Below are 14,256 nucleotides of genomic sequence, written 5' to 3'. Positions count from 1 at the left end.
AAAGAGGATTGTGCAGTTAGAATCCACCACACAGATCTGTATTTTTCTAATGTTTTGAAGTATTTGCATTTTTAACTATTTCGTTATTTTCTTACATTTTCTCCATCATTCTACTGGTTGGTAGAATTTAAAGTGAAAACAATAAAATCCCTGTTTGGTTGCTTTTGTTGGCAATAGTTCGTTCCTCCGGTACAATCTGATGTGAATGCTGTTTTATCAAACAATATTGAATATTTTTTTTCTCTAACAAGCCCTTCTTGTGGCGATTTGTTATCACGGACATTTTTTGGAGATAGCTTAAATCCTACTTTAATTGTGAAATCTCAAATTACAGAACAAAAAGTATGAGATCTCCTCCTTCATTTTGGAAGACTTAACTGTGATTAACACCCATCACTTTATTAAAAGTATTCATCCATGTCTAGTTTGGAAGTGCTGACAATTTAAGCTTGTGTTTTTTCTTAAATGTATATAAAGGAATAACTCTTTTGGGGTAGATGTAGGCACACTTGATTTACTATGTAGACACACTAAAGAAGTTTATTTGTATTATTAATTGGAAAATCAAATTTTTTAGTTTACCCTGGATATGTGTTGAATACATCATAATGATAAGCTCTGACACCTTACATTATTGTTGACACTCAAGCCAAGTCTGATAACATTGTTATGACTAGTGCAGGTCATGGCGGGGCGGTGCATGACACATGAATTCAGAGAACACCGGGTATACAACCCCTGGGTCACGACACCCCCCTCGACCTTTAGACCCTGCACATGTTTAATAATTATATAGAGAAACTCCATATAAGATCGATAATTACAGTTTTCTAAACTCCTTTGTTGACCGTATACAGAAATCTAGAAATCTTTTATACTTGGACTAATGGCCCTATTACATCAACAGATTATCTAACAGATTTTTTTTTTGAGCCAAAGCCAGGAATGGACTATACACAGAGACCAGGTAATAAAGGAAATACTGAGATTTCTCCTCTTCTCAAATCCATTCCTGGCTTTGGCTTAAAAAAATCTGTCAGATAATCTGTTGGTGTAAAAGGGGCCCTAAGGGTGCCTTTACACAGAGAGATTTATCTGACCAGACTATAAACAGAGAACAGGTTATAAAGGGAAGACTGACATGTCTCCTCTTTTAAAATTCATTCCTAGATTTGGCTTTAAAAAAAATCTGTCACACAAATTTCTCTGTGTAAAGGCACCCTTAGGCTGGGTTTACCCTACGTTTTTGCAATACGTTTTTGCAGTTTTTTTTTGTTTTTTTTTTTTTTTGCAAAAAGAAGAAGAACGGATGCAAGAAGAAGAACGGATGGAAAAAACTAATGCATGTGTGTGCATCCGTTTTTCCATTGAATTCCATTATAAAGAAAAAACGGATCCATTTTTTTAATGGACACAAAAATAAGGTTGCTACATTTTTGTGTACTTTAAAAAAAAAAAAAAAAAAGTAAAAGTAAAAAGTATCCTTTTTTTATATACTGGAATTCAATGTAAAAACTGATCAAAACGGATGCACACACATGAGTGTGAACCCAGCCTTAGTGTAACAAGTGACCAAGCATCCATGTCTAAAAGAAAGTCTTCGGTACTGAAAGGGGTTTTTTGCTACTTACAATAAGCCTTCGATATCTGATCAGTGGTGGTCCGGCACCTGGTATGCCTGCTGGATCAGCTGTTTGATAGAGTGACTGCGCCTCCGTATACAGGAACTGAATTGAAAGCAGACCGCTCTGTTCATTGAGTAATGGTTGTACTTAGGGTACTGAAGCTTAGCTCTTATTCACTGATAGAACTGCAGCCACTACACAACGTACAGAACTGTCTACTTTAATCTATTGTTACAGTTACAAGAAAATCGAAGAAAAATTCTAAAAAACACCCTTCAAGCCTATGCTCTGAAAGACCAGTGAGGCTATAAAACTCTCTGCCCCAGGGTTTATAGCGTATTATGGACATATGGAAGACCCTCCACCTGAGACCCCATATATTAGAGAGAGAGAAAAGGGGGGCTCTGGCAGGGTTGGGTTACTATGAATAACATGTGTGCAATACTATATTTTCCCTGCAGGAGACATCTCACCTTCCTGCATCCATCCTTCTGGCCCAACACAAAGGCAAAAACACTCAGATTGAAGTGCAGATAGAGAAGTCTAGACCAGCTGTGACATTTTCTACTGGCATCAAAATGGTAAGCCCTTTAATTATTGTGTAAAATGGTTAAAACTGTGTTGCCTTTTATAACGTTACTATCAATAAAAAAATAAGTCAGTAAAATTTTTGGCGCGTCATAAAGACATGTTTAAAGTTTTGATCAGTGTCCATTTTTCTTTTATAAAAGTCCCATGCCTCCATCTAAGTAATTAAACTTAGGGGGAGGTTAATGCATACATATTTATTACTGAAGCATATGGGTGTTGTACCTAGTGGCCTTATTATACTGTGCAAATGCTGACCTCTCTTTAATGGCACCTGTATGAGCAAGACTTACTGACTGCAGACATCACCTCCTGAGCATAAAGACAAGAAGTATCGATGGTGTAAATTATGCTGTGTTCATGTCACATTTTGTGATTTACAGAATATCCATAAGGCTCCATTATTTGTTCATGAGTGTCCTTTGGCCTCTTTCGGTCCAGTATAGTTACTCGACTGCTAAACATGAGGCTGTTATACAGTTGTGGTTTATCATATACCACACAGTGATATTCTGTTATAGGTGTTTAAAAAAAAAAAAGTTTACCTTTTACCCTGTACTGGATCCCTATGTGATGGATGCTATTGTATGTATCATGACCTTTGCCAAAAGTAAACCTTGCACTGGAAATTAAGCTGGGTTGTAGCTACAGGTAATGCTGGAATTTTCTGATGGGACTGATTCTGCGTGTGGGGTAAAAGCTGTCTTTCTGCAGGTTGAGTTGTGTATAAATGAGTTTTTTGTATGCTGTACTACGTTACTTCCTTTAGAATTGTGGCCTCTTATGGTAATAAAACCTATAGTATCTTACAGCAAATACCATTATCTGTCAGACAGAGTAGACGGATGCCGATGTCTGTCTGTTTCCAATCCTTGTCTTTGGTAAATGATGATCTCTAAGACTTTAGAGCCTATGCTGCATTAGGATAATCTCTCCTTATTGCTTTCCTACTCCTTTACATTGGCGTGTCAGTTTTTTTTTTTTTTTTTTTGCAAATGTTAAACTTTCATTGAATACTACACTAACCTAACTTTATCCTACCATATTTGTTTTCCTTTTTTTACATTTTTTTTTTTTCTTCTTCCTTTAGAGTCTATGAAATGCAGCAGTGGTTAGCAGCACATGTACGTGCATTGCTGTATTTTATTATCGGCGGTGCAAAATAGTGCAGTATTGCCCTGTTCACTTGAAGGGTATGAGCAACAGTAAACCTGGAAGAGGTTGCAGCGTTCCCACAAGTGTCTCAGGCCCTTTAAACAGCTAATCAGTGAAGACTCCTTTTATACAAATCCATAAAAACCTGTAAAACTAGAGTTTTATACTAGTAAAGGTTTCCTCTTAAAGGGGTACTCTAGCAAAAATATTTTTCTTTCAAGTCAACTGGTGCTAGAAAGTGCCAGAGATTTGAAATGTTGTTCTATAAAAAAAAAATCTCAAGTCTTCCAGTACTTATGTCCTTCCAGCCGTATGTCCTTTAGGAAGTGGTGTGTTCTTTCCAGTCTGGATTTGCTGCTGCTCTTAACAACTCCTGACATGGACAGAGGTGGCAGCAGAGAGCACAGTGTCAGACTACAAAGGATACACCACTTCCTAAAGGACATATAGCAGCTGATAACTACTGGAAGAATAGAGATTTTTTTAAAATAAGTCAATTACAAATCTCTGGCATGTTATGACACCAGCTGATTGAATATATATATATATATATAATTTTACCTGGAGTACCCCTTTTAATGCTGTATCAGAAAAGTACCTAATGCGACAAGTCAGGGTCCTGGGTTTGAATCAGACCTAGGACAACATCTGCAAGGAGTTTGTATGTTGTTCCTATTCCTGCATAGTGTTCCTCTGGGTTTTCCTTATCCCCCCCAAAACATGCAGATACGTTCCTTTAAATTCAGATCGTGAGGCCCAGCAGGGACAGGAATACATGTGGGTGATGACGGTGTCTGTACAGCGCAGCAGGAAATAAATCCACGCTATTTGGAGGAACCTGACCAGCCGTATGTCTCTGCTGTTCATTGTGCCTTTGCAGCAGCTATCGTGTAATGGCTGCAGCGTGTAGGTTTTGGCTAGCGCCTTGCAATCGGTTCCATTTATAGTGGCTCCAGATTTGTGAATTCGCTGTAGATGTTTTATTAGTGTGCAGTAATTTCCTGCAGAGGGAAAAGCTGAGAAATAGTGATGTGGGTGGGCTGGAGTTGTGTGGATTCAGCTTCTTTATATTCCCCCTGCACGTGATTTCAAATCCTTTCTTCCTATTTTTATTCTTTAATGAGAAGAAATATCTGGAACGTACACTGATTCTGTGCACGATCTATGGAAATGTGCTTATTCTGGCAATTTATAACCTAGGACTGTCTAGTGTTTCTCCTTTTCTAAAGAGAATTTGTTAAAGGAGAACTGTTCTACTTTATATGAAAGTCTGTAGTTAGCTCACTGCTTGACATGCAAAAGATTTGACCCTTTGTATCACTGGCATAAGAGGCATCTACTGTATGTATAGTATACGAATATAGACTGTAAGCAGGTGGCTTAAAGGGGTTCGCTGGAGATTTTTTTTTTCTTCTGTCAAATTGGCTGGTGTCAGAGTTATATATAGATTAGTAATTTACTTCTATTTAAAAATCCTAAGTTTTCTGGTACTTATCAGCTGCTTTATGTTCTACAGGAAGTGGTGTATTCTGTCCAGTCTGACACGGTGCTCTCTGCTGCCACCTTTGTCTATGACAGGAACTGTTCAGAGCAGAAGCAAATCCCTGTAGAAAACCTCTAAGAAGTAGAGGTTTTCTATGGGGATTTGCTATCGCTATTTTTAAAGGTGCACAGCTATTTTTATTCTCTACATATCAGAAGTGGAAAAAGAACCAAACTTTTTGCCAGCAGTAGTCACACAGGCACTTCCTTTACCTTAGTTGACTGGCCACTAAGTACAGTACCTACTCCTGACTGCCATGACGTAATGCTGGTAACAGTGTATTGGACAGGGTGGCACTGTGCTGGGTTATGATTTAGACAATACAGCACTATAAATGACATGTAGAGGGAGAAGGGGCTGCTCATGTACTTGCTTTGCATCGTTCTATGCGAGCAGAAAGAAACCACAGCAGTGTTACGGCAAGGAAGGTATTACACGCTGTGTACACACAGTAATAGGTACTCAATGCAAGGCTGCCTCATCTGGGCTCTTACTACAGATGAACTGAGCCTAACAACAGGCAGGCTGAGAAGTGAGACACCTAGGGGGACATTTATCAAACTAATTGCGCCTGTTTTTAATCTAATTTATCTAGTTTGCGCTCAAAATAAATCTAATATGAATTTATGCAGCTTTTTTAGACAAGACTATCCAAATTAGATGCGACTTTTTGAATTAGATTTTTTTGTTGTTAATTAGATCGAAAGTGCGCCAGAATTCTTTTTTTAGCTACATTTATAAACTGCGCGATTTTTTTTTTTAAAAAGTCACATATATTGGCGCATCTCTACGTTTGCTCCGAACCAGGTAAATTTATTAGACTAATTAAAAGACCATTATTTTTAAGACACATTTACTATGCTATTAGACAATTGATATAAATTTGACTAAAAACATTAGATTGGAAATTATGCCAAAACATCTTTGACCAAATTGTGTTTTTAGATTTGTTAGTAAATATCCCCCCTAGTGGCTGTCTTTGACTGTCTTTTTTTTTTTTTTCTTTGTCAATTACTTGATTTAGAATTACTGTACTTTCCCGTGTATAAGACGACCCCCAACTTTTTCAGTTAAAATATAGAGTTTGGGATATACTCGGAATAGAAGACTACTCCTCTTCCAACGCATATCAAATAAAAAAAAAATAATAAACATCAGACAGCAGTGAGATCTGAGAGGCAGAGAAGGAGGTACAGTAATACAGCCTGGCAGGTGAAAGAGCTGTGTTTTTCTGGGCACATCGCCGCTCTACTGTACACCTGCAGCTTGCTCTGCCCATCATACGGTCACCACATGCGGTGAGAATGCGTCCGTTTTTGAGCTTCCCCCATCGTATGCGCCGACCGCAGATTCTCTGGTCTGGTTCTGAAGTATTTCAGCACCCACCCTATAAGACCCCTGACTTTTCCTGGGTTAAAAAAGTAGTCTTATATGCAGGAAAATACTGTATTTTAAAATGACTATTTTAAATTCTTGTCAGGCACCACCCATTCGGGTTATGCACTAGGTGTTGCACATTGCCACTTTTGCATGGAGTATTCCTTTAAGCACAAATAAAATCTTAAACTGAACAATTAAAATGAAACAGCTGGAGATATTCATCGAAATAGTACTCTTTGCTTATTTTGGAATCCATAGGCTTTACCAAGACTATTTTACAGCCCCACAAGTATTTGTGATTGTAAAACCAATGATAGTTATTAGCTTTTGGCTGATAGAACAGCCGAGCCTCGCCCCACTTTAATTTGTGGTCTATGCAGACATGCTGTACATACAAGGTCCCTTCATACCTAAATTGTTATCCATTCTTTTTACTATCAAAGTCCTTTATTAAATATGAAAAGTCTATCCAGCGCTGTAATTGTTTCTATATATAGAACACAAAGGAAAATGCATTGAAAAACCTCTTCTTTATTCCTTATTGAATTAATGGTATAATGTCCACGTTCCATCCAGCTGACTGGTCAATGGAAATCGAAAAGGCTTGTAAGTGTCATCCTTCACATTTCATTGGATTTTAGGTATAGAAAGATGAATGGAAAGCTACATTTATATGGGAGCAGACAGGAACAATTGCTTATTCCTAGGTACCGGTTACTCTATAATGGTTTGTGGTGCAGAATGGGCTGGATGCTGTGTATCTGTATGGCTGGCTCTGCATTGAGAATGACAGAGCTTTATATAAGGTGATGCAGCATAGTGTTTGTATTTCATTTTGAAAATGTGTGTTTTTTGGTGTAGAAATACAGTTTTCTTTAGGACTCCCACCAATTTTTAGTGCTGCATCCCATTCACTGGTTTTAACCTGCAGCAGATTTGACGGCGCAGATTTGATGATGTGATGCTGTGTTAGATGGCGCAGATTTGATGTTGTACCTTAGGGTAGCTTCACACACACCGTATCACAGCGGATATCGCAGTGATTGGCTGAGCGGCTTGTCAGCTGACACAGGCCGCCCTGACGCTGGAGGAGCGCGCAGGACCCTGGAGAAGCAGGAGAAGAGGAGCCCTGCACCATGAGTAGGTAATGTATACTAGTTAAGCAAGAGCTGCAAGGACATCGGTAACGATGTCCTTGCAGCCCTTGTTTAACGAAAATCTGGGCCGTGGAATAGGCCCAGTAAACGAGTGGCGATCTAGCAGATCGCTGCTCGTTTACAGGTATTATCGGGCCCTGTTCGGGCCGTGTAATACCACCCTTAGGGTGCATTCACACGTACAGAATCTGCAGCAGATTTGATGGTGCAGATCTGATGCTGCGGTCAGCTATTTAGATCGGATCTGTTGCGTATCCGCACCATCAAATCCGCTGAGATGCAATACGTGTGAAGCTACTCCAAAGGTGCATTCACACTTAAAGGATCTGCAGCACATCAGCAGCAGATTAAATCCACTGCGATATGGTAAATGTGAAGCTACCCTAAAAAGGTTTTCTGGGCTTTTTTTTTTTTTTTTTTTAACTCTTGGGAGTCAAACTACCAACACTTCTGTTGAGCCGCTGATTGAAGGGGGCACTGCAATTGAATGAGCGCTGCATCCTCTTCATTTTCTACCCCGCACATTTGGTAGCAACCTTTACTTAAAGTGTAACTCTAATTCTTCGCTGGCTACCTGTTCAGGTGCATGCTGGTACAGCCACTACTGAATGTATGGACCTGATAGGAAGATCAGAAAGAGTGTGGGCTTATTGTTATACACAGTGTATAAATATTTCTATATCATATCTACTTATTATATGTTGTTTTTAGTAAAAAGTTAATTCCAGTGTGTTCTCTTTACCTCGTGGGGTAATTCCATTGGTGAGAATGACTTGGTACAAAATAATCGAGAGCGTCTCGCCCTGTGGAAAATTAAATATGCTCCAGTGAAAGGGCTTAGACTAATAATGGCCTTGTATTCATTTAGCCGTGCTCTATGATGTAATAGGGAAATAGTTGTTTATTTAAAGGCTTTTTTTTATATTTTGAAAGCAAGATTATATTTGGCTGTGCACACGAAACATGACTATTGTGTAAGAATCGTCTCCTCATTCACTTTTAGTAATCTCCTCTATGTATTCAGTTAAAGGGCGCTGTGCCAAGAAGAACAGGTTTGACCTGTCTTTAAGGATTTACAGCCCAGTAAACTGCACAACTGTGTAGGCAGAGGTCATAGCAGAGGTCACAGAGTTTGTTCTTCTTTGCTGGCATTGTGCTGTGGTGTTCCCCAGGGGTTACTGCAAGTACTAAGAAATATAATAATAAATACTCAAATTAATGTTCTTCTATGTATTCCTTCCTGTAAATGTTGCCCATACACAGTGAGGTTCTGTTCACATCATGTCTGACCCTTAAAGGGGTACTCCAGAGAAAAAGAAATTGTTTTGAAATCAACTGGTGTCAAAAAAGTTATACAGAATGGTAAATTTACTTCTATTTCAAAATCTTAAGTCTTCAAGTAGTTGTCAGCTGCTGTATGTCCTGCAGGAAGTGGTGTATTCTTTCCAGTGTGACACAGTGTTCTCTGCTGCCACCTCTGTCCATGACAGGAATTGCCAAGAGCAGAAGCAAATCCCCATAGAAAACCTCTAATGCTTTATACTGTACCTGCGTTGTAAATTTAATTACATTTCTGCACAGCAGATAAATTTATGTGCAGAGTTTGTATGATTTTTTTCTTCTGCAGTGAGTGGAAGGGATTTCTTCAAGTCCAATCCACTTTGCTTCATTTGTAATACACTGCAGATTGTATGCATGTGAATCCACTGTGGACACTTAACAGCATATTTGCCCAGTGTAAATGTGTTATAAAGCACAAAATTATACTTAATGGTAAACTTTTTTTTTTACATTATGGTCAAAGGGCAATGTACACCACTATGTGGCAGAGAGTGGGATGACTGGGTTATTGTGCATTTGCAGCTTGATTGAGAGAACTTATGGTTCCCAATGTTTTTCCTTGTTTAACCCTTTCACGACCTGGAGTCATTGATGCATTAATGCCTAGGTCGTTTTTGGACATCAGCTTATGGGATCATAATGATCCCATAAGCTGATGTCCCTATGTCTGCCACTTCTCCTCTGAGAGGGGAGGGGGCAGAGCGCTTGGCCCTGCCTTCCTTCCCTTCCCCCCCCCCCACCGGCCTCCGTAGCCAGGAAACCGAAGCCTGAGGTTTCCATTTCCATTGCTACCATTTAGGCTTTGCGATCACTTCGCAGAGCCCCAATGGACACCGGACAGAGAATTCTCGCTTTTTAGAGGGAGAATTCTCTGTTAGGAGCCCTATAGATGCTGCAGTCGTGCTGACCGCAGTATATATAGGGTTAACTCTCAGCACCGGTGCTGAGAGTTGCGGCGGATACAGGACCCACCGTGGATGACACAGACGCAATTTTTGTGTCTGTGTTATCCTCAATCGTAAATTAACGTCGCTGCAGCATCAGGTATAGGCTGCAGCGATGTTAATTTACATTGCAGTGGCGGGAGGAGGTTAAGTGTCACAGAATTTGTATATGCATGATCTGCAGGACACGGAGTACGGCGGGATTCTGCCGTTCTTGCTCAGTGTTAACTGGGCCTATGAGTCTGTGCAAATCCTAACAGATTATAATTTTTTCAGTTCAGTTTTTTTTTTCTTCTTCTTCATCATCATCATAATCATTATTATTATTATTATTATTAACAATAATAAATTTTTACACCAAAAGTATTCTTTTGATGTAAAACCCCCCCATTATTTTTGATGTCAAAAATATCAGAATACCTAAACCCATCCATTCTTTGACTATGTCTCCTTATAATGGAAAAGCGAGAGTTGCATGGAAATGAGCGTAAAACTGATGCACATGGATGATTGTGATCCCCAGAAGTGGATTGAAAGCTTACACTGCTCAGTACTTCTCTATAACGTACTTCATGCTGTTGTTTCAGAGCATGTGCTATAGAGATACAGAGGAGCAGGGTCCTCTCTTCTATGGGCATCGTGTATCCATTTTGGTTTTCAGCCCAGGGAAAACTGACAATAGTGAAACATAGCGCATAGAAGCGGAAACCTGCTAAATAGTGCCATAATGGTCAGAAATACTGTTATTCTTCATGTACACATGTGAGCTTATCTTGAAAACTCTCCCAGAATTATAGTACACCTTAAGTGTAAAGGACTTTTACACGGAACAAAATTTTTTCCAGATGTCTGATGGACATTTTCCATTAGCGCAAACATCAAGGAGTAGTTTCCCCTCCCTAGCTGCAATGACATTGTGCCTTGTGGTGAACCTTTCTAGATCAAGGAACCAGGCACTTTAAAGGGATCTATGAGTGGCTTCTAAAAATACATATTGCTGGTATATACCATTACTTAAAGGGCTTTTCCATAATATAATTATTATTGATAATAAATATATTATGAATATTAATTATATTATAATAATTAAATATTATGAATGATAATATATTATGAATAATTATAATTATTATTTATTTATTTTTAATATTTAAATAGCTGCTTACATCAAATAAGTAATGTACCTATTCTCCTGGCAATAAGCCTGTGCTCTGCCCTGCTGGCATGTCTTTCACCTGTAATGTTCTTGACACTGACTGGCTGCAGGGTATATACAGGCACTGTGAACAAAAGTGGCAGAGAAGGCCAAAGCGATGGCAATGGATAGAGTTGGAATAAAACGTGAATAAGGTGCTTTTTGCAGGCTGTAAAAAAAATTCAGATAAGCCTTTAATGATCGATACTGTCCACCTTCTCATATAAACATGTGCTCAAGTATAGAGTTACCTGGGCTCAGTCTTGCTTATTTTCCCATACAGTGCTCTAACAATGCATGAATAGACATGCAAAAGAATCATCATAATAAACCAACAAAACTCTGCTTTAACTAAACAATGCTCCTCAAAAGAATGGCATAACCTCTCAAGCTGTCATACTGATTTTCATCTTAATTCATAGAATTTTTTCCTCTTATCATACTGTAGCTTGGCCTTGCTCATCTATTGTCACAGGTGGGGTATACTTTACCTCTATGTATGCATAACTCTTAAAGGGAACCTGTCATGTTAAATGTTATAGAGCTGGAAAAGCTGAGCAGATTATTAACTAGCTTTTGGAAAGTTCCAGTACAACTTGTTAATAGTTGGTGTAAATCTTTGCTTACTCTGGGCTAAGTGGTCAAGTGGGTGGTCCTTGCAGTGTTTGACAGCAAACTGTATGAGAGTAGATGTAGATAGAGCTGTCAGTCACTGAGTAGGACCACCCACTTGGCTACTACCACCCAAAGTCAACCTGGGACTTTTCCAAAGTTATTATATATTGCTCCTATTTATGCTGCCCCTAATGTACCTATATGTTTCCCATACCACCCTCTTGTGTTGCTTTAGTGCTTCCCCAGAAAAGAGAATGCAAAAAAAAAAAAAAATTTAAATAAAAATTGCCAATAATCCCCCTCCCCCCAAAAAAGCACCCAAATGCCACAAAAATGTGTATGTAGACTAATAATTTCCTGTAGACTTCAAATGAAAAAAAAAAATGCATGAGACATAACAGCAAAAACACTTTGTCACACTCAAAACACTACTCGGGGAGACTACATTGCCTCATGGAGGGCACCATATGGCGACACACAGCTTGTGCATCTGTGAGCTGTCATACAGCATCCATTCATGCAGCTTTGTAGTGTACATGAGCCTAAGGGTTATTCCTAATGAAAGAGGCAAAAAATGAAAGTGACTAATAAATCTCTGCCAGAATGAAACTTCTGCCCATTTATAATCTGACGAAGAATAAAGTAGCATTTCCTTATTCTAAACAAGCCGTCACGTCAGACTCCGGGCTGCCCGATGCATCAGGGACGGAGATTAATTAGTAAACATGGAATGTGCTAGAGCAAATGTGTGTGATTGGCAGCCACATCTGTGCGAGCAACTGGTGGACGGGCCAGGCCGCTCTCCTGTTAAGATATTTCCAAAAAGGCTTAAGAGTTCTCGGCCACATTCTACTTTTGTAAGTTGGAACTAATTTGCTGCCTGCGAAGCTTCTTCCACCCCGGTATAATTAGGGACGGAACACTTCGAGTATTTTCAAGGGGAGTTTTAAAGTGGTAGCGTCACAAAATAAAATGCAGAAACTATGTGCTGTAAGTGAAGTACAAAGTTTCCATCGTCTGATTTTAAAAGTGATCCTATGAGTGCAGACCATCAAACTTTACTGTAGATGTATTGTCACCTCAGGACACACGTAGATTGCTACTGCTTTGTATTCGCTGTATACAATGCAGCTGATAATAAGAACTGAGACATAGGCTCAAATGTACCTAAAACAGCCACTCAGATGTGTTCTTACATGACTTAGCCACATAATCTTATCCATTTGTGATATTGTAGTTATTTGGTTAAATTCACCAGACTTAAAGTGATAACAATAGCACAATTGTTAGTGATTTTGTGCTTAGTGTTTTTTTTCCACATCTTATCTTGAAGGGTTATTCATGAGTATAAAAACTCTGGTACTTTCTTCTACAAACAGCGCCACTCTTGCCCTCAGTTTGGTGTGGTTTTGCAGCACAGTTTGCAGCGCAGTTCAGTTTTAAACTGAAGCTGAGTTGTAATACCACACATAACCTGAGGACAAGGGGGGGTGCTGTTTTTGGATCACAGCGGCATTGCAGAGACAGAGCTGCTGCGATTTAAAGAGATTCCCAAAGAGATGCTGGGATGATAGTGAGACATCATGCCGCGCGGGCAAATTTGTGGACATATGAATGCCCCCTTAGGCTGTGTTCTCACATTTGCAGTTTTACATAATTACCGCCTAACGGATTATTGGAGTTCTGCAATTTTGAGTAAATTGACTGTCTGGACTTTTCCATGTGATCTGCATTACCAGGCTTCATCGGATTGTTTATAATAAGTCTGGTAATGTTAATCTTATGACTGAGGCTGTGTTCACAAATGCAGTAAAGCAATGAAAATGCAATGTGTATGGATCATTTTATTCCATAAGGCTATGTTCACACTTAGCGTTTAGTTATCGTTAGCGCAATTTACCCCCGATTGCGGCAAAATATTGCTAAATAACACTAATTAATCATTTAATTGCCTTCCTGCCATCCTTTATTGCACTAATACTATGAAACTCTGTGTGTCCCCTTTTACACACGCAGATTATCTGACAGATTTTTAAAGCCAAAGTCATGAATGAATTTGAGAAGAGAAATCTCAGTCTTTCCTTTATGACCTGTTCCCTGTTTATGGTCTGTGTGTGTAAAAGGACCCTAATGGCCCTATTACACACACAGATTTATGTGATAGATCATTAAAGCCAAAGCCAGGAACAGACAATAAACAGAGAACAGGTCATAAATGAAAAGATTTTTCCTCTTTTTAAATCCATTCCTGGCTTTGGTCTCAAAAATCAGATAATCTGTGTGTGTAATAGGGCCTTATGCCTGGACAATCAATATATATTGCAGACGGACGCTGTAATTTGCAGTGCTCGCTAACTGCGGGCGACACTGCCATGTGTAAGAGCTCTCCGCTGCGGAATCCCACCAGCCTACGTGTCATACTGGCAGTGTCTGGGAGGGCTCACGCCTCCTCTCTCTGTCCAGAAGAATTGTCATGTCAATTCTTCTGAGCGGAGAGAGGAGGCGCGCAAGCCCTCCATAGACTGCCAGTATGACACATAGGCTGGTGGGATTCCGCTGCAGAACTCTCCAGTTTTACTCAATGTGAACTGGCCCTTAGTCTTGCGCTGTTCTTTTTTGCGTTTTTGTTTAATTAGAACTTGTATGGTCTGTATGGCCTCTGCAGTGTGATCAGCATTACCAGGCTTGTCACATTGCTTATGACCAACACAGC

The 14,256-nt window shown here is 39.4% G+C and overlaps 1 protein-coding gene across 5 annotated transcripts in view; it reads left to right on the top strand.

Moving 5' to 3' along the window:
- Positions 1–14,256, top strand: part of MNAT1 (MNAT1 component of CDK activating kinase) — a 454,734-nt gene that overhangs the window by 390,163 nt on the left and 50,315 nt on the right. For all 5 annotated transcript variants that reach the window (XM_069950810.1, XM_069950812.1, XM_069950808.1 and 2 more), the window contains one exon: positions 2,087–2,206. In XM_069950810.1, coding sequence (XP_069806911.1) covers positions 2,087–2,206 — 120 coding nt within the window. The remainder of the gene's footprint in view (positions 1–2,086; positions 2,207–14,256) is intronic.

The sequence above is a fragment of the Dendropsophus ebraccatus genome, chromosome 13 (assembly GCF_027789765.1).
Source record: "Dendropsophus ebraccatus isolate aDenEbr1 chromosome 13, aDenEbr1.pat, whole genome shotgun sequence".
NCBI lineage: Eukaryota > Metazoa > Chordata > Amphibia > Anura > Hylidae > Dendropsophus > Dendropsophus ebraccatus.
This window is presented reverse-complemented; position numbering and strand designations above follow the sequence as displayed.